A 20,967-nucleotide genomic window follows, 5' to 3' on the forward strand; every position below is an offset into this window, starting at 1 on the left:
TCATACCTAAATAAGGCAATGATAGTAAATGAAGATTGTTTTATAGAGTTGGCGACACGAAATACAAAATTCTCTAGGCGCAACTCATGTATAGTATGCTACTTTATTACTGGGCAAAAATCATAGTAATTCAGTGATTGGTGATTGTGAGCAGCTCGATCATGTCTGATGAAGACGGCGAAGTAGCGTTACCGTTGGACCGCCACCCCTTGCTTTCCCAGTCCGACGTTAAGGTGTGTCTAGAAAACTTGATGTAGGTACATAGGAGTGTTAACACAGTCGTAACGAAATTTTTTTGGCTAGCCCCGCCCACTTTGTGTATCATCGTACAGGTTTTGTGTAGTAGCTACAATGTATACGTACATGAATTTTGATGTAGTAGTCAATCTAGAATATTATCCACACTGGTTGTTTATATTGACAGAGATCAAGCACAGCATATCAAGATGATTCATCGGACTGTGATCCATTGGAATGTGTGTGGTGGTGTCTGACTGTGTTCTGGTAAGAGATACACGTGTTGAATAAATTTGTGTACTAGTGACTGTATAGAATAGTCATCATGTCATTGTTTTACGATTTTGGCTACTTAAAAGATCCAATACAATAATCTGCCTATATTTGGTGTATCCTTCTATTTTATGTACTCACTTGTGTGTCAGCTAGTGGTTAGGGCCAATGGGTGTGGTGAAATTTACAAAGTTATTACAGGTTATTCCATACCATGCAAATAGCATCAAAACAAACAAAAAAAAAAAAAAAAAAAAAAAAGAACTAGATTTTCATGGTAATGTCAATCGGACTTGTAGATTGAAATTTAGTACTTTACTTACTTTCCAACTTGTTGGACATATTCCAGATATTAGTACAAACCTATTAAATGTAATCTAGGAATCAAACACTGGAAAGTATAGTTTCCAACTTGTTGGAGAGGAATAAACGTATAGAGGTAATGTAAATCTGACACATGGGTTGAACTTTAGCACTTTATTTACTTTCCGACATATGTTGGAGATATTAATACAAATCTTTTTAAACGTAATCTATAGAGATAATGTAAATCTGACTTGTGAGTTAAAATTTAGCACTGTGGTGATACCATAGTTTCCGCCTACCTTTCTTCCTTCATACCTTCCTTCCTACTTTTCTTTAGATACCTTCCTTCATTGCAAAACAAATGCTCAAATATTAAAAAATACTTTACACCATTATATACTAATTATATAAAAAAAATTAAGCTTGAGAGCAATTCTTGCAGATCTGGTCACATTATATACATGCATGCTTACCTGTATGGTATACCAATACAGGCAAATACACATACAGTGTAAATATGTATATTTTATGCACAAATACATTTCATGTGTATAATACAATCTTTAACATCGATGTATATTGCGATTATGCATATTGTTTTGATGGTAGGAGTGGCCTGAAGTGGATAGGAAATGCTTTGTGGTCAGTATTATGTATACTATTTAATACTTTTGGTTTCAGTTTATGGGTACTATGTGTGTATGATGAGGCAGTCACATGACATGTGCATATATATTTACACATTGTATTACAGTGGAACCTGTGTTATGGTCACCTGGATTAAGCGGTCACCTTTGCATAATGACCATGGTCACGAGGTCCCACCCATACAAAGGTATGCATTGTGGTCTGCATTAAGCGGTCACCTGTCTAACGTGTATAGCAACCAAGCAAGAATTTGCCTATGAATCACTGTATCTCACACTGTATACATAACTTCATCCTTCGTGTAGTGGCCGCTACCTTTTATGGTGACTTGTTAAGCAAATTGCCTGGCACCACCCTCGCACAATTATCACACTTTCTGCCTTTCAATGAATACTATATAACCTATCAGGCTTCATTGCTTAAATGTATTCAATAGCTATAACCAACATTCATAACAAGCTTACCTTGCCCTTTCTGTACTAAAATTACAGTCAGGTTGGCTCGAGCCTCTTAATCATTTATAATGGTCATAGCCACTAAAATGCTGCTGACCACCTTATGCAGGTTTTCTCTGTAACAGCCACCTGTATATAAAAGCCAGATATATCTGGTCCCAAGGTGACCATTATAGACAGGTTCCACTGTACTGAGCTATCAGCCCTGCTGATATGCTCAGGGGAAAGCAAAGAGAGTTACAATACTCCAACCAATTATTTTACAAGTGCATGTTACAATACATCAGCATAGTTGTCTGATGAAATGTACCTATAGATATTGGTCATACATCATCCATGATGATATGAGACTTGATTTTGTGCCCCAGGTACATTTAAAATCACTACGGAGTACAATGAAAACCAAAGTACATATTTATTAATTATCTGCTTTTTCAGCTCACTCTTTCGTAGGCCCTGTAAGCATTCCATGCATTAAATTGTTTTGAGCCATTAGTAACCTGTAATGGTGGGGATCTTAGCTGTGCTCTCCAGTCCATGTATGCGTATGCCTTGCAAGGTAAGACTGTTTGTAAGACTGTACAGCATTGCCTCAACGATGCATTAGCATTCAAACAATAATGCTATGTACAATTTTAAGACTCATAATATTTCTGTGTGGTGTATACTTGTAATGGTAGGCATGGGTGTGAATGTTTCAAGATATTACTAAGTGCACCATACTATGTATGTATTGTATGATAGGAGTGGTGGTGGTGTGAGAATTGTACTGTATGTATTGTTATAGTGTCATGCCGAATAAATGGAGATGTATCTATGATAAGGTTTTAGTACATACATATTTGTTGTCAGCATATTCATTTTTATAGAGAAGAACATATGTACCATTTGTTTACATGTAAAATTTGCAGGTATTGTGGGTACCAGTCCTATGATACAGACATTCCTACAGGTAGTAAGCTAGTGTTGTTTGTATTGTTCTAAGTAATAATAATCATACCATTGGTGGATCCAGGATGGGGCAAGTGCCTCCACCCCCTCCCTTTGTGGAGGAGCCATGCTTCTTTTGATTGAAGTACTAAACCTTGTCAGGCCAAAATGAATTTATATAACTCTGGTCATTTGCTGTTTAAAATAGCAAGAGAATCTGCTCTCTCCCATCCACCTACAGCTTAGTATGTTTGTGCTCCTCCCCTTTCCAGCTCCTGGATCCGCCTCTGTATACTGAAAGTCATAATACAATTAGCTACTACATTTTGGAATGGCAGAGAAGCATACGTATCTTGAAATTAAGCAACATAATAGAGGATATGCATACTGAAAGCATTCTAATAAGTACGTGATTTTTTAGCACGTCATGACAGTTAATGAAGGGTGAATGATTCATAACGTGGACAGTATTGGTGCTTCTAGCTTACAGAGCAGTGATTTCTTCTACCTATGCATAGGAGGTAGTACAACTGGCGAGTGAAGGCCTGCCCATAGCATTAGTAGTGAGTTATAGTCTGAGTGCAGTTAACAGCGCTTCTTACAGAGTGGTAATTTCTTCTGCCTAGGAAGTAGCACAAGTGGCAAGTAAAAGCCTTCCTGTAGCATCAGTGGTGAGTTATAGTCTGAGCCGCATTTGCTACCTATACTTTCATAGGACTTTCACAGATTTTTGATAGTCGTTCACCATCAACTTTTTTGGAAAGCGCTGCCCCATCACTCTGTAATTGATCATTTTTCTTTCAAATAATATAGTGTGTATATCCTCTATTATACTACTGTGCTTAATTTTATGCAGATAGTGTTTTCTTAAACTCGTTAACTATGAAAGTCAACAAGCATAATATCTGCAGCTGTACAAAAAACTTTATTTGATAGAGGCATTGTGGAGAGTCGAGTATCTGGGAATACTTGTTCATATGATTGAAGAATAAAACATTGTTTGAAGTTCTATATACACATCACACAAATTGCAATTGTGTAGGGAAATATTAATAGACAGTTGATGTTTCTGTTACTAAGTATACGTCTTATTGTCCTTTGTAGAAAAAATAACAGACTGTGAGAAAAATGTAAAAGTAAGTTAATTTGAAATTATGTGCATACATATGTGACCGAATTTCATATAACCAGGCTTCCACACACACTAAATCAAACTTACGTTTTTACCAGAAATGGATTGCTGGTATAATACATTATCATATTCCACACTATGCTTCCTTCAGGACTGGCAAGTCTGGTTTCTGTAGCAGCTTTCTTCCGACCCTGTCAAAGCCATGACTGGGAGATTGGCGCCATTAAATGGCCATGGCTTTGTGATAATGGTGTGTAGTGAGCTGGGACTTCACAGAGAGCTCGCCAATAGTGTTCTCAGTCAATTTGGAGTGATTTGAGGGCCATGGAGGGCCATGGAGAGCCCAAACGTGGCCTCTGGATTCCATTCGTCTTCTTACTTCATTTTATACTCATATGTTAAGCCCACCCACCTCCTCCCACCCTCCCACCCTATTACTACCACCTGTGATATTATTACCCGCTCAAAAAAAGCTGCCCAAAACAGGGCAAATTTTGGGTATCAGAAATTTATACACTCACTCATGATAGCTAGTAAATAGATGAATAATTGGTGCAAATTTTGTTTGCACAGCGCTGTGTAGGCACTGGGACGTTATTACACAATGATTACTTAAAATCTCCTAATGAAGCTTTGTGTGTCAAAGCCTGGTTTTGTCAAATTCAGTCACATACGTATGTGCCATGTTTTTTACAATATTAATGAACATACTTACGTACTGTATATACAAATACAATGGCATTTGTGTTTTGTACAGGTGGTGTATATACAGTAATGGGTCTAGTTGGCACTGGCCAGAGTTACATATGTAGCACTACAAGTGCAGAGATAGATACAGTATGTATACTATCAATTCCCTCATTGAGATGACACTACTCTCATTGTTATTTGACTACATACATCAAAATATCCATAATAATTTACAATTGCGGCCCACTATATCTCAGTGTTTCAGCATTATATAGTTATGTGCTTGTTTTACTGATTATTGAACTACTCAAGTCCACACAACATCCAATTGCAATAAAATTGGTAATGTTTATATACGTAATTACCTAACTTCTTTATATTATTTTATAATGAAAGTTTCCCTCTTTTACTCTAGTTATCACTATCAGGTAAAGTAAAGCAACAATGTTGGCTAATATAGCCAATGCAAATATTTTTAAAGTAATACCGATAGCCCTATTTCTTATATATGTGAAACTAATTAGCACCTCGATGCATGGTATCACACTAAGAAAGCTTATTAACACTGTGCATTGATTAGTATGCTTATCACAGCATTTACTAAATTCTAAAGGTACGGTATGTATGCAGTATTAAAGTATCTTGTTTACCTTTTAGGGAGGTGGAATAACTAAGAACCAAAGACCTTTTGGGTACGTACATGTTTGTGTAAACAGTTTTATGTACCTTGTATGTACTGTATACATATATATATGAATGTTAGAGTTAAAGCACCGCCGCACGTGTGTACGGAAAATACAGTACGAGGGGGTGTGTCGAGAGGCTAATACAGCACGAGGCGAAGCCAAGTACTATATTTGCCTCGAGACACCCCCTGAGTACTGTATTTTTCGTACACACAAGCAAGGCGGTGCTTTAAGTGTTATATTGTACTTCCTGGTTGCGTCTGGCTTGGAGTGATTTTCTCTAGTACTCAAACTGCTGCAATTTTCGGTGATAAGGATATCAGTAAGTGTTCATTTAATCTATTTCTAGCCGTAGAACGAACTCGTAGGATTAGTTTGGCTGGTTTTAGTGATTTACAGTGTGTTGTTTATGTAACATTCCACAAATAAATTCTCCGCATAACTGTAGCTACTGTATTTGCCCAAGTGTGCTGTATTTGCCTAATTAAGTGCATAACTGTACTGTATGACTCATACAGTACAGTTATGCAGTTGATTATATAGTACTGTATGGACAACACGACACGTGGCATCGCTTTGATCTTCCCACGCAAAGTACAATATAATTATAGTAAATTGACCAATACAGTGAAGAAATAAAACATAGCCTAACTGCATATCATATTCATATGTCATCACTGTGTCCACTATTTATCTATAGGCATGCTCAGAGAAATTTTCTTATTACGGTCAAACATTGCATTATAATAGTGACCAGGCAAGCAAAAATGGAGCATATCCTAATTGAATTTTTAAAACCTGTCTGTCCGCCCACCCACCCTACAGTCACAAGGCTAGAGGCCAAATGAAGTAGTGCATGATCATCATTTTACACACCACAATAAATAACTCATGTGTGGGCATAATATGCCTTCCCTAGCTCCAACAAGTGTCTACCTTCTGTGCTTTGCCTTAAATTACAGTCACCTCTTCTCTCAAGGAAACCATACTTGAGTGTTAATTTTTCATATCAACACTTTCCTTGGAGGAGAGTATATAGACACCACAAAACTATCTGAGGTGCTTACGCTACTGTAAGAGATAGTAGACACTGTACTGCACTTATAAAATAATTGCATGGTAACCATACCTTGCCACCATGCCCTTAATAAGCAGAGCAAGTTGATGATGCTCCTTAATGATCTAGCTGCAATGTAAAAGGCATGGCATGTCCCATAATGTGTTGCGAAGTTCACTCAAGATAAGCAGTGAGATCGAGTTACTCTAATAAAGTAGCCAAATGTACAGGTGTCTATACCAGCTACAAAAAAATTAACAATATTAGTTTAAAAATGAAGTATGGTTTATTCATGCAGTGATAAAAAGTAGTGGAATATGACATGTATGATAGTTGTTATTACAACATAGCTACCATACGTATGTGGGAAAATCTCTACTTTGGCATTAAACAGATGGCGATGACATGCCAATGTTCCCACATAGCTATGTTGTAATAGCTATCATCATTCATACTTTATCTCTTTATCACTGAAACCCTACTTCATGTTTGCACCAATGTAATAAGTTCATTTCCAATTTTCGATCAACAGTAAAGAGAGTTATGCATGCATGCATATACATACATTATTATATTCTATGCACTTATTCATTGTTGTTTATTTTGTTTAGGAAAGGGTGTAATTGGTGCCTCTTTTGGGGAGAAACATGGCAAACTAGGATACAATATGGTTAGTCACAGTTCAAAAAAAGTATTATGTATGGAAGTATATTATTTAGGGACCCGCCGATTGTGCTTATTATTTTACCTATTATGCTATGCTGCACTGCTCAAAAATTTACCTATTATGCTTAAATTAATGCTCAATATTTACCTACTATGCTCAAATTATGCTCAATATTTTTACCTCAGTTCCCATGTTTTTCTAATAACTTTGTATTTTATGGAAAAGTAGTAAGTGGTTGAAGCACAGACTGTAAATCCTTGCTTATCAAAATGCATGTCACAGAAAAGATCGATATACTCTAATAGAACAGTCAGCTACCTGATAATTTTATTAGAGTTACCGACTGTTCTATTAGAGTATATCGATCTTTTTGTCGGATATGTATTTTGATAAGCAAGAATTTATAGCATTGCACAAGTTTTCTGCCTATTATGCTAGCATTATGCTCAATGCTTTCAGGCACCTATTATGCTCATAATTATGCTAGCATAATCGGCGGGTCCCTAATATTATTACGCTGAAATGTTGTAATAATATATTATTTACAAACACAGTAAACTTACCACTGTGTTTTGTTCATATGTAGATGATGCAGATACTGACATAATAAAGGTAATTATTTGAAACTAGTCCCATACATGACTTGCTTATGTGCCATTAATACATTATGGTGTAGCATGTGCCAGATCTTGCATATGTTTATGTATGTATGTATGTATGTATGTATGTATGTATGTATGTATGTATGTATGTATGTATGTATGTATGTATGTATGTATGTATGTATGTATGTATGTATGTATGTATGTATGTATGTATGTATGTATGTATGTATGTATGTATGTATGTATGTATGTATGTATGTATGTATGTATGTATGTATGTATGTATGTATGTATGTACAATATGTATACCAGGGGCGGCGGAGAAGGGGGCTATAGCACCTGTGAAAAATTCCCCTAAAATTATCTGTAGCTATGATGGAGAGCCTAGCTCAATAGCATCAATAATAGTCGAGATACTCTGATAGAACAGTCACAGTATTCTTAGAGGAGCAGTGTAGCAAGCTACGTATGTAATAAGGAGATATAGTCTATTTGGTGGAGGGCAACTATTGTCAGCAGGTAGTGACCTTTTTTTTTTGGTATTCAACTTGCAGCTAAGCCACGGTGTCACCAATCTATGCCCCAGCCCCCCTTAAATAAAGGTGTCTCCTCCGCCCTTGATGAATATAATAGGTGTAAATTATTAATTAAGTATGAATCTATGTACTATGTCACAGAGAAGCAAGAGACATGATGATATGTTGTAACTACTACTGTATATATGGGAAAATCTCTACTTTGCTGTAAAAATTATTTTCTCCATTCCAATAAAAACTATGTGTGTTATGCCATCTTGTTTCACTGCGTCTATTATATATTCCTTTTGACACATGGATTCCTACCTATTAATAAATTGTAACAACACCCAAATGTTCTCTTTTTGTTTACAATAGATACATTTGACAATTCTATTAGATTACTGCTACAATTTCCTTGCTGTTTCATTAGGGTAATGCTTTATTATTGAGTACCTTGTACTTGTGATACGATTCTGGCTGCCATATGATAAATAATTGATGTGTTTTGCTTTTTTGTATTTCTGTAGTAATCCTTGTGCTGTAAAGCCTTAATAAATTTAAAACACCGCTTGTTATGAATGCAAATAACCACTCTCTCTGTTGTGAATGTTTCAAATAGTTTTATGCAATTGTCTGCGTACTGCTTTAAGGAAACGTGCCAATGCAAAAATTAAATCCTTTTTATCATTTCCTTGAATGACAGTGAATATTAAGGTGGTAGTTACATACGTACCTATAGCAACTTTGGTTACTGTCATAATTCAGTTTTTAACTAATTTGGAGAACTACATAAAGGTCTAAAGCAAACAATTTTATGTTGCACATGGATTCTACCTTTATCTATGTGTTTCATATAGCGTCTGATAAATCCAAGAAACAGATGCTACTTTAATGTCATTGTGCAAGTAAGCATTACATGTAGCTATATGTACATACGTATGCCAGCAGGAACACCACATACCTGCCCTATCATGCTTGGTAAACTTCCAAACTTTGCACTAGTGCCACAAACAGGAGTTACAGTACTATTGTGCCAAGGGGAGTAGGGAAGTATGTGGTAATTAAACCCCAGCTAAAACCAGATTGACAACAACTACGTATAATCTACTCATGGTGGTGTTTACAGTAACTATAATGTGTACATATTATTATCTCAGCTTATGTGCTGTGGTATGTACATGCAGACATGTGCTAAATGTAATTAATTATACACTGGCTAGGTTAAAATTTTGTACCTTATGTGTATGGAGTAGCTTAATTCACAAATTTATTAAGCGACAAACCACTAAATCACCTGCATTCTTCTCTATGCCAATATCACCTTAATGGATACTTCAATAATTGCATGTATCAAGCAGCATGATTCTTCACAAGTGCATGCATGGTCATTGTTAAGTAATTTATATGGATATATGTATATACAAACATAGCTATTATTCTAGTGCTGAAACTAATAGCAATTTTTACTATTCGAATAGTTGTGAACAAAAAACCGAACATTCGATTATTCTTTAAGCTTATACTTCTATTGAATAAGTACTGAAACCTTTTGTTAGGGAGCAAAGTAAAGCCTAAGAGCTATTTCTATCTTTTCTAAAATAGATTTTTTACAGCATTGATACTGTACATCACTTCATTCAGAATCTTAAGTTTTAAGGCTGGCTTTTCCATCTGAATACAGTGTACAAAGTGCTAATGATTATTCGAATAGTGTGTTAACGAATCGAATAGTGTCATACCTACCAAACAGTCAAATAACCGAATAATCGTTTCAGCACTATTACGTACAAGCTGTGCATACGTTATACTGTATATTGTATTAAGTATGTAAATTAAGTATAGATGTGAAACGTTACATAGTGGCCATCTTGTTATGATCATATTGTAGTAGTCTTAAACAAACCTAAGGACCCCAGCTAAATAAAGCTCAATTAGATAGTGTAGTTTTAGTCACACCAAAGATGAGACATCGTTTTTTACAATATGTAAATCAATGAAGGGGTCAATGGAAAAAGAGGACAAGTGTCATGTTGGATATTTAAATATTTTTTAGTTGGAACAGTTTGCTTATGATAGGTATGTGAATATTGTTTTCGCCAGTAAAACAACAGAACTTATAAGTTCAAGGCCAGTGGTGTAGCCAAGGGTGGTCCTAGGTGGGCATGAATTTCCCTATGTATAGGACAGCGGTGCTTGCTCGCTATTGCTGACACAAGTAGTGCATACCTTGGTAGCGCTATATTTATAAATCAGCAGCTGATACTGAGATAATTACATCACGAGATCTGAGTAGTTAATGTTTTTTATTTAATGTACAGCATTATGTAATCCAGGAAAAAGAGGAACATGAGAAAGGGGGCAATTTTTCCACAACTGGAATACTGAGTTGTGAATAATAGCATAGATTCTATTGTTGGTGGGTTAAGTGACCTAAAGTAACTCAGGTGTTAAGCAAGTCAGTTGGAGGTGAAAAATGCAATTGGTGACTAAATTAAGCCATTTGATTATCTTAAGTGTCAGGCTGGAGTATAAAGGGTTGTGTACAAGTATAGATGAGTTAAAAGAGAACAAGATAAGGAGGTAATGAGTTAGTTTTCATTCCTGTCTTCTACCTCATTCATGCAATAGCATTAGACTAGAGAAATAAGCTGCAGCAACAGCAGCATATCATTTTATTAGCTACGTAAATGGACAGCTACATCTATGTACTTTTGAAAAAGTTTTTAAACCAAATGTATGTATGTAGAGTCCACTAAGATGGACGCTCATTTTGTGCTAGTTAGTTGCATCGGGTGAGTGTGCCCACCCATCCCCGAAGGCCTGACTATGCCAGGTTCAAGGCATTCTCAAAGTAGTAACAAAGATCTATTTATTACCCACCAGATATTCACCAAATTTTTTTCAAATAGCACTTGTCCCATTTTGCCGCTGACCCTTCATGTACATAAATATTCTAATAATTCCATGCTCTGTATACAACACTGTAGGTTATAAATCAAACAAAAGAATTCCATGAAATGCTTCAGTTACCACGTACATATACTCTAAATTCTAGGACAGTAAGTTCAGATATTATACATTATGTTATGTACAATACATATAGTACACATGTTTAAGTGATTGGATATTAAGATTCAGAGTCATGTGTGAAACATGTATAGTATCTCCTTACATTCCAAAGCAATGGAAAGATGTATAACTATTTCACCTGCTGTTTTTACCAATCACTATGCTAGACCATCAGATGAGGTTATCTACATTATCCGGGTCCCGAAGGCACATTTTGTAAGAATCAAGTGGGTCACATTTCCATTAAAAGGATACCACTGGATTGGATAAAGTGTGATGAATCAAGCTAAGCTATGCATGACAATGAGATGACATTGTAGGTGTTTGTGTGTTCACAAGGTTTCTAATTGAGTGATTGCTGATGAATGGCATGCAACAAATACAGCAAACTCCACCAGGGCTTACAGATTAGATATCATGAGTGCCTTCTTGCTAAATCTCTGATAGATGAGCAGCAGCTGAAGTCCTGGAATACATTTGAATTGTGTTCACTCTTTTACACAGCAAGAAACACACAGTGCGGTCTGTATAGGCTTACAAGGGTTGCTTATTGATGCACTCAACTGCATTTGAAAGTTTAATATAACTTACCTGTTAATCTATGGTACTCATTTTAGTAAATCTGAGAACAATGATCTTGTAAACAATCAAAAAAAAACTTTCCAGAATTTTAATCAATTTTGGAGCATGATTAGTAAATTGACAGTCTAATATAATATTGTAGAATATATACAACAGAACATTATTTAATCTATACAAGAGCACCTTCCCTGGGTAACAGAGTGGAAATTTTGATTACGAAGTGGTGGATTCTCAACCTACAACTTATGTGTCAACTTTTCTAGAGAAATAGAATAATTATGAAAACTTATGTAATTACCTTGGGACTAATCTAGGTCAGCAGTACTGGCCTGGTTTCAACCTTGTTCTAGACACATCAGGAACCACAATAAAGTACAGATTACAGCATATGTGACTGGGCCTGCGAAAACAGGGCATGTGGGCACATGATTTTTGCCTACATTTTCAAATTTCCTTGACTCATAACGTTTCTTACCATTATGCTATGGTAATGAAATTTGTCACCCTTAGTCAGCATTTAATGAACATTATGATGCAAGTTACAGAATGCAAATATTCTGTTCCAGGACTGAGATATGACCTGTAGTGTGACGCGATGCAGTTTGTGCCCACATGGTTTGTTTTCACAGGCCCGGTCACATATATAATTATACTGTATAGCATGCATATCATTGTAAGTAATTATACATTTTGCGGTGATGTCATTTACAGTAGGAGGCCAGATTTACTGGAGTTTGTGTACAGTAGCTTTGCAGTTTTGAATAATATACGTAGCTATGGAAATATTAGTCTATGACAGCCTATAAAGTTCTCATACAAATACATAAATACATTCCACATACACACACGCACACACACACACACATTCTAGGGCTGTGCTGCGAAGTTGTCAATGCCTGAACAATATTAAGATGCTGTTCAAGATAGACAATGGCAAAAATTTACCTTACTACCTTCAAAAAGAGGGATTCATGTAATATTGACTGAGAGTATAAACAGCCTTTTAAAAGCCAATCTTGTTTTTCCCAAAGTCGTTTAAAAGTGCTTTGTGTCTTTGTCTGCATATTTTACATGTTAATTATTGTCTCATGGCAAATGATAAGTAATACTGATGACAATGCTATCTCGATATCCCAATAGTTATGTTCATACTATCCCAGTTATGCTACATGTACATATTATGTATTTATTAACTGTATCTACATTAATATTTTTCTTTATTTTAAAGGGTCAAAAGTTACCTATCCAAGTTTATCACCTTGGTCCAATAAGTCGTGAACTAAAGTACCTTCTTTCTGAGTTGCGCAGCCCAGGACAAAAGATAATTGATGCAGAACGACTCTTGGCTAAGATTAATCAAAGGTAATTATGCAGTATTTTTTGATTAAATTGTTCTAACTATATTAATTTTGTCAAGTATTGGTGGGATACATATGTATGTACATTCAGCTGAAATAATATGTGTCATCTATGTGGTAAGAATCATGCTGTTGTTATATATTTTGAAATATAACAATGAACCAGAGTATCATATTTCCTCTTATAAAAGCCACATTCAAATAAATGTCTGGTCCTAATTGAAGGCCAGGCAGCTGCTACCTTTATACTAGGAATAGTACAAGCTTAATTTGGAGAACAAGCTATATACAACTACTGAAACCTGTTACTTGTCAAAGTTATGTCAACAGCAGCTGCTACAAGGAGCAACAAGATTTTTCAGCTGGTTCATGAATGGATTATAAGCAATAAACCCCCGGACTTTTAAACAAGGAAATACAGTATTTGGCTGTTATTGTATTTCAGTCCAACTCCCCTAATAAAACACCCCATTATGGATAGATTTTCAAACTGTTTAATTTATGTGGAGGGCCATTATTTATAATACTTTATATGTGCCTAGATTGTAAAGAAGACTGACTCACATTGTGTATACAGCTTCAAGATCTATGGTTTTAGGATCTTCAAGCCACCAGGTATACCTTTCCAGGGGTAATGAATAGTGCTCTGCGATATACCGGTAATACCGTTTATTGTGATAATTTATTATAACCGATTATTATACCGTGACAGCCTTTGATAACTGATATATCGAAATACCAGTATATCGATGAATACCAGTATAGGATTGCTTTTAACCCAGCCTTTGGTGTTTAATTACCCAATTTGTTGATGGTTTGACAGACACGTCCTAAACAAAAACTTGAAGTTGTCACATTACAATACATGCTTACTTGTACTGAACTAAATATTTTTGGTCTTTGGGATGCATACTGCTTCATACTGGGCCCAAGAAATGATGCAATAGTTACAATAACAAGCTAACTGTATATCAATATACCGTGATATATTCCTGTTACTAATACCATGTATTCAAATTTCAATACTGCCAAGCACTAGACCAGTGAACACACTCATATGAAATTTACACAAGAGATGCATCAACTTGATGTTACCTTGTAGAGCATTTCCAGTATTAGTGTAATTTCCTACCAAAATGTGAAGAGTGTACTAGAATGGTTCCACAGTTATCCAAACAGCTTCATTCCTAGAGTTAGATGAAAGTGTTCAGATAAGTGAACTGGTTCAGATATCTAATGTCTCATTCAATTAGTCTACTATAGAACTCACACGTTCTGTGAAATACCCTACTGGAACAATCACTTTTGGCATTGAGACAATTAGGCAGTTCAGATAGCTGATGTTCGGGGGGATCCACTGTGCGTAGTATCATGTATGCTTACGTTGGAGTTGAGGATGGTGAAGTGGGAACCAGATAAGTGAGAACCATGACTAAACCCAGAAAAGACGACTCTCAAAACCGGCCTCATGTGCTGTGAGTACTTTGGCGGTGTTAGTTTGATATCACCTGATGTGCATTTGGATCGTTGTTGTAAAATCTGATTGTAGTAATAATGTATAATATTATATATATATATATATACAGTGCATGCAATTTAATTAATGTGAAAACAAATTGCGAAAAAGTGTAAAAGGCAATGCCATAGCATTTGCTTGTATTATAAAACTGAGGTGTTCTAAAGAAACAATAATTGCATTAAGCTTGGATCAATTATGCCCAAAAAGTAACTTATTGTGCTTTTCAGAAATCAAGCGCTTGAGAGTTGACTGCTTTATTAGAGTACTTCAAGACTGTTATAGAGTAAGTGACTGCTCTATTAGAATATCTTGATCTTATTTTTGCAAAGTATGGAATAATCAGCCAAGATATTGTGAAAATGAAATGCAATAATAATTTGTAGTGTGGCCACATGAATTTTACTTTAACAAATTGTCCTAGAAATGCTGGCATAATTGCCAGATAGCCAGCCTACCTGCCTGATCACCGTCGCAAGGCTAGAGGCCAAACAAAGCAGCACATGGCCACTGTTTTGCAACACAATAACAATCTCACCAGTGGCCATGGCAAGTGCCTTTTCTGGTTCTGATGAGTGTCTACCTTCTGTGCTTTGCCTTTCCTTTATTTTCAATTACATGGTCATCTTCTTCATGCAAAGAAACAATATGCCAGCATAATAAAGCATAATAGGCTGGAGTGATATGCCAGCATAATGCTAGCATATCAGATGAATATTTCAAACCATGGAGCTTAATTCCATGGAAGTAGAAGTCAGTTAAAACTGCTAAACTGCAATAGAGCACTCAAATGCATTGTACATAGTTCCTTAGATCAATACTTCTTGTAAATACTCTAATAGAGCAATCACTAATTAAATGTTCCAAAATTATTGTATGAAATGTTGCTAACCTAGGGATACTAAAGAGCATGCATAATGGATGAAATTTTTGGGAAATTCCTGAAAGCATTTTTGGCAAAAATTTTGAGCATATTTGACTCAGACCTAACTACATTGTTGATCATGTTCTTGTGCTGTACATTGCTACAACTAGCCAAATTATCCTAGCTGTTAGGCTACGTAATGGTATCCACTACTATCATTCTCCCATCTCAATGGTTCTGCATTGTGCATTGTAGTTTGTTTAAACTGTTTTGTTTTTAGAGACAACACGAACAGATTCAATGGAAGAAATCAACAAGATTCCCATGAAGTACTTAAATGTTTGCTGTCGTATCTTAAAGATGAAGAAGTACAGGTGCAGGTTGCATGAATATCACAAACAATGTCTGTATGAATGTTTTACTTGCTACATGCTTAAGTATGGATTTATATACATAAATGTAGGCCCAAACAATGTTACGCATGCACATAATAATTTATAGTGATTTTTAAATTAAAGTAGCTGGTTGTTCTATTAGAGTAGTTAGTTGTTTTATTTACTGAGTAGTTTAAAATTTAATGTGTATTATGTAGTTGCTTTTTTACAACACTATTTTTAAAGTTGCAGACCTTTTTTTAAAATTTTGAATGTTACGTGGCTGTCAGGAATTCTGCAACTTCCTGAGGTTCCTCTGTAGTGTGAATGCCACAGTGTGTATGTAGCAACTCACTTACAGATTGACTTTTTCTTTAAAGGTTTAAATTAATTTGTGTGCCTGTTATAAATTCCTTTCAAAGTACTTAAGAGAAAGGACATAGTAAAATTTAATGTTTTTTGCGGAAAACATAAACATAGATTTCTACGTACCTGCATGTGGCACGGCAGCACAACTAGATAAACAAATTTTGTATTACTTAGGAGTACAGTATATCTATACCAAATAGCCAAGCTGTGAAACAATATGTGGCCCTCAAAAAAGGCAGGGTGAAAAATATGACTTTTATTTTGTGAGTTGCCGCAATACAAATTTATGCTTATTTTAGCGCATGTGCTGTCATACTCACTCCAGTAACTTTTTGCTGCCATGAGACCTGTACAGATTACAAATTCTTTAGAGGGTGCATGGTACTGCTAGTGTGCCACTATCACTGAATTGCTGCACAGTAAAGTCACACTGCACATTCTCCACTTCTCTAATGCAAGAAAGCTCCTCACCAATGACTGGAGTCCAAATGTGTTCATGAACATAGTAGCTGTGTACACAACTATACTGCCTTCTCCTCTTGTAATGCGCATCTAATCAGTAACATAAAATTTCAGAGCATTTTAATTTTGCAGAGAGCTACGTATGATCATGGAAATTTGTGTTGCACATCATGATAAATTATAGACACAGTAAAAACCTGCTGTATAGTTGTACTGTTTAGTGATTTATAGATACTTTCATGTATAACATGGTTATTATGCCTTTCATTCATCTAGTTTATGAAAGCAAAAATAAAGGAGCATATTCCTCCACTTAGTGATGATCTGAAATCAGGTGGAGTTAGCTAGACTGCTATATACATTTGTGCGAAAATTGTTACATTGTGACAAAATGGCACTTATAATATAAAACAGAGATTCATAATGGTGACATCATTATGGACAGTCCTCGTTACTGGTATGACTTGAGGTCTGGTAGTGAGCAGTTTCAGCCTCAGTTATGACCTTTATCTAATCATTGTGGGCATATTGTAGTTAATACTAAAATAAACCTCATACCATGTTATATGTAATACTTAGTAATAGTACCACAAAGGTGTGGTGCCATTACTTGGCAACCTTAACAGTAAAATTTGAGACAAACTGGATGTAAACTGCCATGATTTGATAACACTCACCTAATGTAAAAAGGAAGACATCAATATAAAAATTCACAAAGAAGTGGTATGTGGTTGGAGAGATACGCACATTCAAATTTTTGGTGTGTCATTATAACAAGCACAATTACGAATCTCCATAAATTATATATTTTGTGCAAGTGGCCTTTTCCATCACATGTAATGTTCCATAGACCTATATAGGATAACCAAACAAGCAGTGGGACTCACCTTTCACTACCACTCTCACGCATATGTGAGATTGTATGGCATTGCTCAAGCTGTCAAATTTTGCAAGAATGCTATTGTAAATTATAACATAATGTGTTGGGATTTTAGAAGTTGTTAGGAACATCCAGTATTAATGTAAATATTTGATGAGGGAATATTTTGATTAATGGGACAATCAAACATTTTGACGAGTAAACGTTTGACAATATTGTACTGTATATAAGAGAATACACTAAATACAAAGTTTACGGTGGGAAAATTTTGTAGAATTACAATACTGTGCACCTCAGCTGTCCCTTAGTAATAATTGATATCACCTTAATAATAATAATAATAATAATAATACAGTAAATGTCCAAAGATACCCATTCTGAGTATCTATCCAATTCTGTAGTATGTAGATGTTGACCTGAGTCCTCGAAAACATATGTGACCGGAGTTCATATAACAAGGCTTCCACACACACAAAATCAAACTTACGTTTTTACCAGAAATGGATTGCTGGTCTAACACACTATCATATTCCACACTGTACTTCCTTCAGGACTGGCAAGTCTGGTTTCTGTAGCAGCTTTCTTCCGACCCTGTCAAAGCCACGAGTGGGAGATTGACGCCATTAAATGGCCATGGCTTTTGATAATGGTGTGTGGCGAGCTGGGACTTCACAGAGAGCTCGCCAATAGTGTTCTCAGTCAATTTGGAGAGATTTGAGGGCCATGGGGGGCCATGGAGGGCCCAAACTTGGCCTCTGGATTCCATTCGTATTCTCACTTCATTTTATACCCCTATGTTGAGCCCACCCACCACCTCCCACCCTCCCACCCTATTACTGCCACCTGTGATAATATAACCCGCTCGAAAAAAAGCTGCCCAAAACAGGGCAAATTTTGGGTATCAGAAATTAATACACCCACTCACTGATAGCTAGTAAATAGATGAATAATTGGTGCAAGTTTTGTTTGCACAGCTGTAGGCACTGGGAAATTATTACACAATGATTACTTAAAATCGCCATATCTCCTAACGAAGTTTTGTGCGTCAAAGCCTTGTTTTGTCAAATTCAGTCACATATAACAACTCACATTATATGGAATGAGGAATGCAAACCTAAGTTGCCTTGACTGTGACTTTATTGTCCAATTTGTTGGTACGGGTTTCATTGTACAGTACATGTGACTAGATGTATTATAAGTAAGATTCATGCATTACAACTTTCCTCATTGCAAGAGTATAGAGAAATTGTTACTAATAAATCAACCCTTAATAAAAAAAAACAGAGCTCGTGATATTTACTGAATACAGAGGAAATCCAGGATCCCAGGCTGTATGGCTCCTCAGGCACTTTCCTAGACTGCAAGCTGTCTGTGGATCAAGTCACCACCTGGTCTGGTACTTTTTCTACATTTGAATTTTAGTAACAATTTCTGACTCCCTGCTACAAAAAAACAAAAGAACAGGCTATCTGTAGCCTCTTTGCAAATCCCTAGAGGAATAGTCAGTTAGTTAGAATAATCAATTACATTATGTATCATTGTCCTTTTTTGTTTAGAATACCTGCAGGAAGTTGGTAAGCGTGCTACAATGCTTGAAAAAAGAATTGGTGGGATATGTGTCAACACCATCATCTGTAGAGAATGTTTAATGGTATGTATGTACTGTCAAGAAGTCTCATTTTGTTATTGCCAACTAAATAGCCAGAACAACTACAAGAACCTTTCTTTGATATATCACAGTCTATACCAGATCAAGAAGTAAGTTTTTGAGATTACATGTAACTTGTAGTTCTATAGTACCATGTTACTAGGATGGAGGTACAAAATATTTTACAGCTGGGACACGTGATACACCCATATCTAGTGTGGTTTCACCAGTGTCTATTAATGATGACAGTGAAAATTCAAATGGACGAGAAATTGTGACTTCACCAGAGCATGTCACCTTGTCACCAAATCTAGCTCCAGGAATGAGCAGTTTTGAGGAATTAGATACTAAAAACGTAGCAACTGAATATGTACCACTACAGAAATACTTGAAAGGAAAAGGTCTTCATTATCATCCACCATCATCAAAGAAAACACGTAAACAGAATGAATGGAATGATTTGGAGCAGTCGCTCCACAATTACACAGATGTTGATGTCTTAGATGATGACAACCGGTTTATCTGTAATCATTGCAACAGAAATGACAGTACGTCACAAAAAGAAATTTATTATTAATTTTTATCATGCATATGTGCTAATTTTGTGTGTAGGTTTAGTAAGTAAGCAGGCATTGATTACGCAGTTACAGAATGTGTTGATCTTGCACATCAAACGATTCAATCTTGGCTATAATGAAGTTACTAAGAATAATAATCATCTTTCTTTTGCACAGTTATTGGACATGGCACCCTACTGTACTAATGAATGCCTAGTGGTACGTATGTGTGCTAACATGTATGCCTTATTTTATAATCTAATGCTATTACGTACTTTCAGGAATTACAAGATACTGAAGGTAGAATTCTATATGGTCTTTATGCAGTGGTGATACATAAAGGGCAAACACTTAGAAGTGGTCACTATGTTGCTTATGTGAGGACCCGACCAAACCGACCAACAGAGGGAACAGAGGAAGTCCAATCAACAGAGGAAGTCCGATCAATAGAAGAAGTCCAGTCAACAGAGGAAGTCCAATCAATAGAAGAAGTCCAATCAACAGAGGAAGTCCAATCAACAGAGAAAGTCCTATCAACAGAGGAAGTCCAATCAACAGAGAAAGTCCAATCAACAGAGGAAGTCCGATCAATAGAAGAAGTCCAATCAACAGAGAAAGTCCAATCAACAGAGAAGGTCCGATCAGCTCAGGAAGTCCAATCAAATCAACTATCAGACCTGACCTCTTGGGAGTATGATAAAGATGCAGCTATTGATGGGGAGTGGTATTATACCAGTGATCAAACTATCAAGAAATGTGCTAATGGATTTAATGACGTCAAAGAACAAAAAGCATATATTTTATTTTATGAATTGTTACCTAAAATACCTAGTAACCGATACACTACCGTATAGATAAAGCATTCTCTATGTCATACTAAATGTAGCTAGCTATAATATGCATTATGTGCAATAGGTTTGTTGGTGTTTTTTTTGTTTTTTAAAAATTTATTATTATTAGCTATATAGATATATAATTTTTGTACTAGCTAGTTAATTACTAAAGGACATGAACAAAATACAGCAATCTTTTAAAAGGAATTTTTGTGACATTTAAATTAAATGACGTCACTATTATGCAAAA

At 35.8% G+C, this 20,967-nt stretch overlaps 1 protein-coding gene across 4 annotated transcripts; it reads left to right on the forward strand.

Annotated features, from left to right (window-relative positions):
- On the forward strand, positions 1-20,928 carry LOC136257738 (ubiquitin carboxyl-terminal hydrolase 16-like). 4 transcript variants are annotated; one of them, XM_066051030.1, is made up of 20 exons: positions 197-233; positions 425-504; positions 1,426-1,458; positions 1,571-1,651; positions 2,707-2,743; positions 2,831-2,871; positions 3,954-3,985; positions 5,329-5,363; positions 7,026-7,084; positions 7,668-7,693; positions 9,062-9,109; positions 11,192-11,263; positions 13,084-13,217; positions 15,875-15,968; positions 17,076-17,133; positions 19,236-19,330; positions 19,381-19,437; positions 19,491-19,875; positions 19,940-20,103; positions 20,166-20,927. In XM_066051030.1, the coding sequence occupies exons 3-20, from the start codon at positions 1,449-1,451 to the stop codon at positions 20,736-20,738; spliced, it is 2,001 nt and encodes a 666-aa protein (XP_065907102.1). In that variant the 5' UTR covers positions 197-233; positions 425-504; positions 1,426-1,448; the 3' UTR covers positions 20,739-20,927. The 4 variants fall into 4 exon arrangements, with proteins under 4 accessions (XP_065907100.1, XP_065907101.1, XP_065907102.1 ...); XM_066051028.1 differs by lacking the exon at positions 2,707-2,743 and having other exon boundaries at positions 1-233; positions 20,166-20,928; XM_066051031.1 differs by lacking the exon at positions 1,571-1,651.
- Positions 20,929-20,967: the final 39 nt, after the last annotated feature.

This window comes from Dysidea avara, chromosome 6 (assembly GCF_963678975.1).
Source record: "Dysidea avara chromosome 6, odDysAvar1.4, whole genome shotgun sequence".
NCBI lineage: Eukaryota > Metazoa > Porifera > Demospongiae > Dictyoceratida > Dysideidae > Dysidea > Dysidea avara.

What these genes read in the sequence shown, in the direction of transcription:
- LOC136257738 (XM_066051028.1), top strand. Translation starts at nt 162, where the DNA reads ATGTCTGATGAAGACGGCGAAGTAGCGTTACCGTTGGACCGCCACCCC. An exon ending in AAGAACCAAAGACCTTTTGG is followed by an intron (nt 5,364 to 7,025) that starts GTACGTACATGT and finishes TATTTTGTTTAG; the next exon opens with GAAAGGGTGTAATTGGTGCC. An exon ending in TTAAAGATGAAGAAGTACAG is followed by an intron (nt 15,969 to 17,075) that starts GTGCAGGTTGCA and finishes TCATTCATCTAG; the next exon opens with TTTATGAAAGCAAAAATAAA.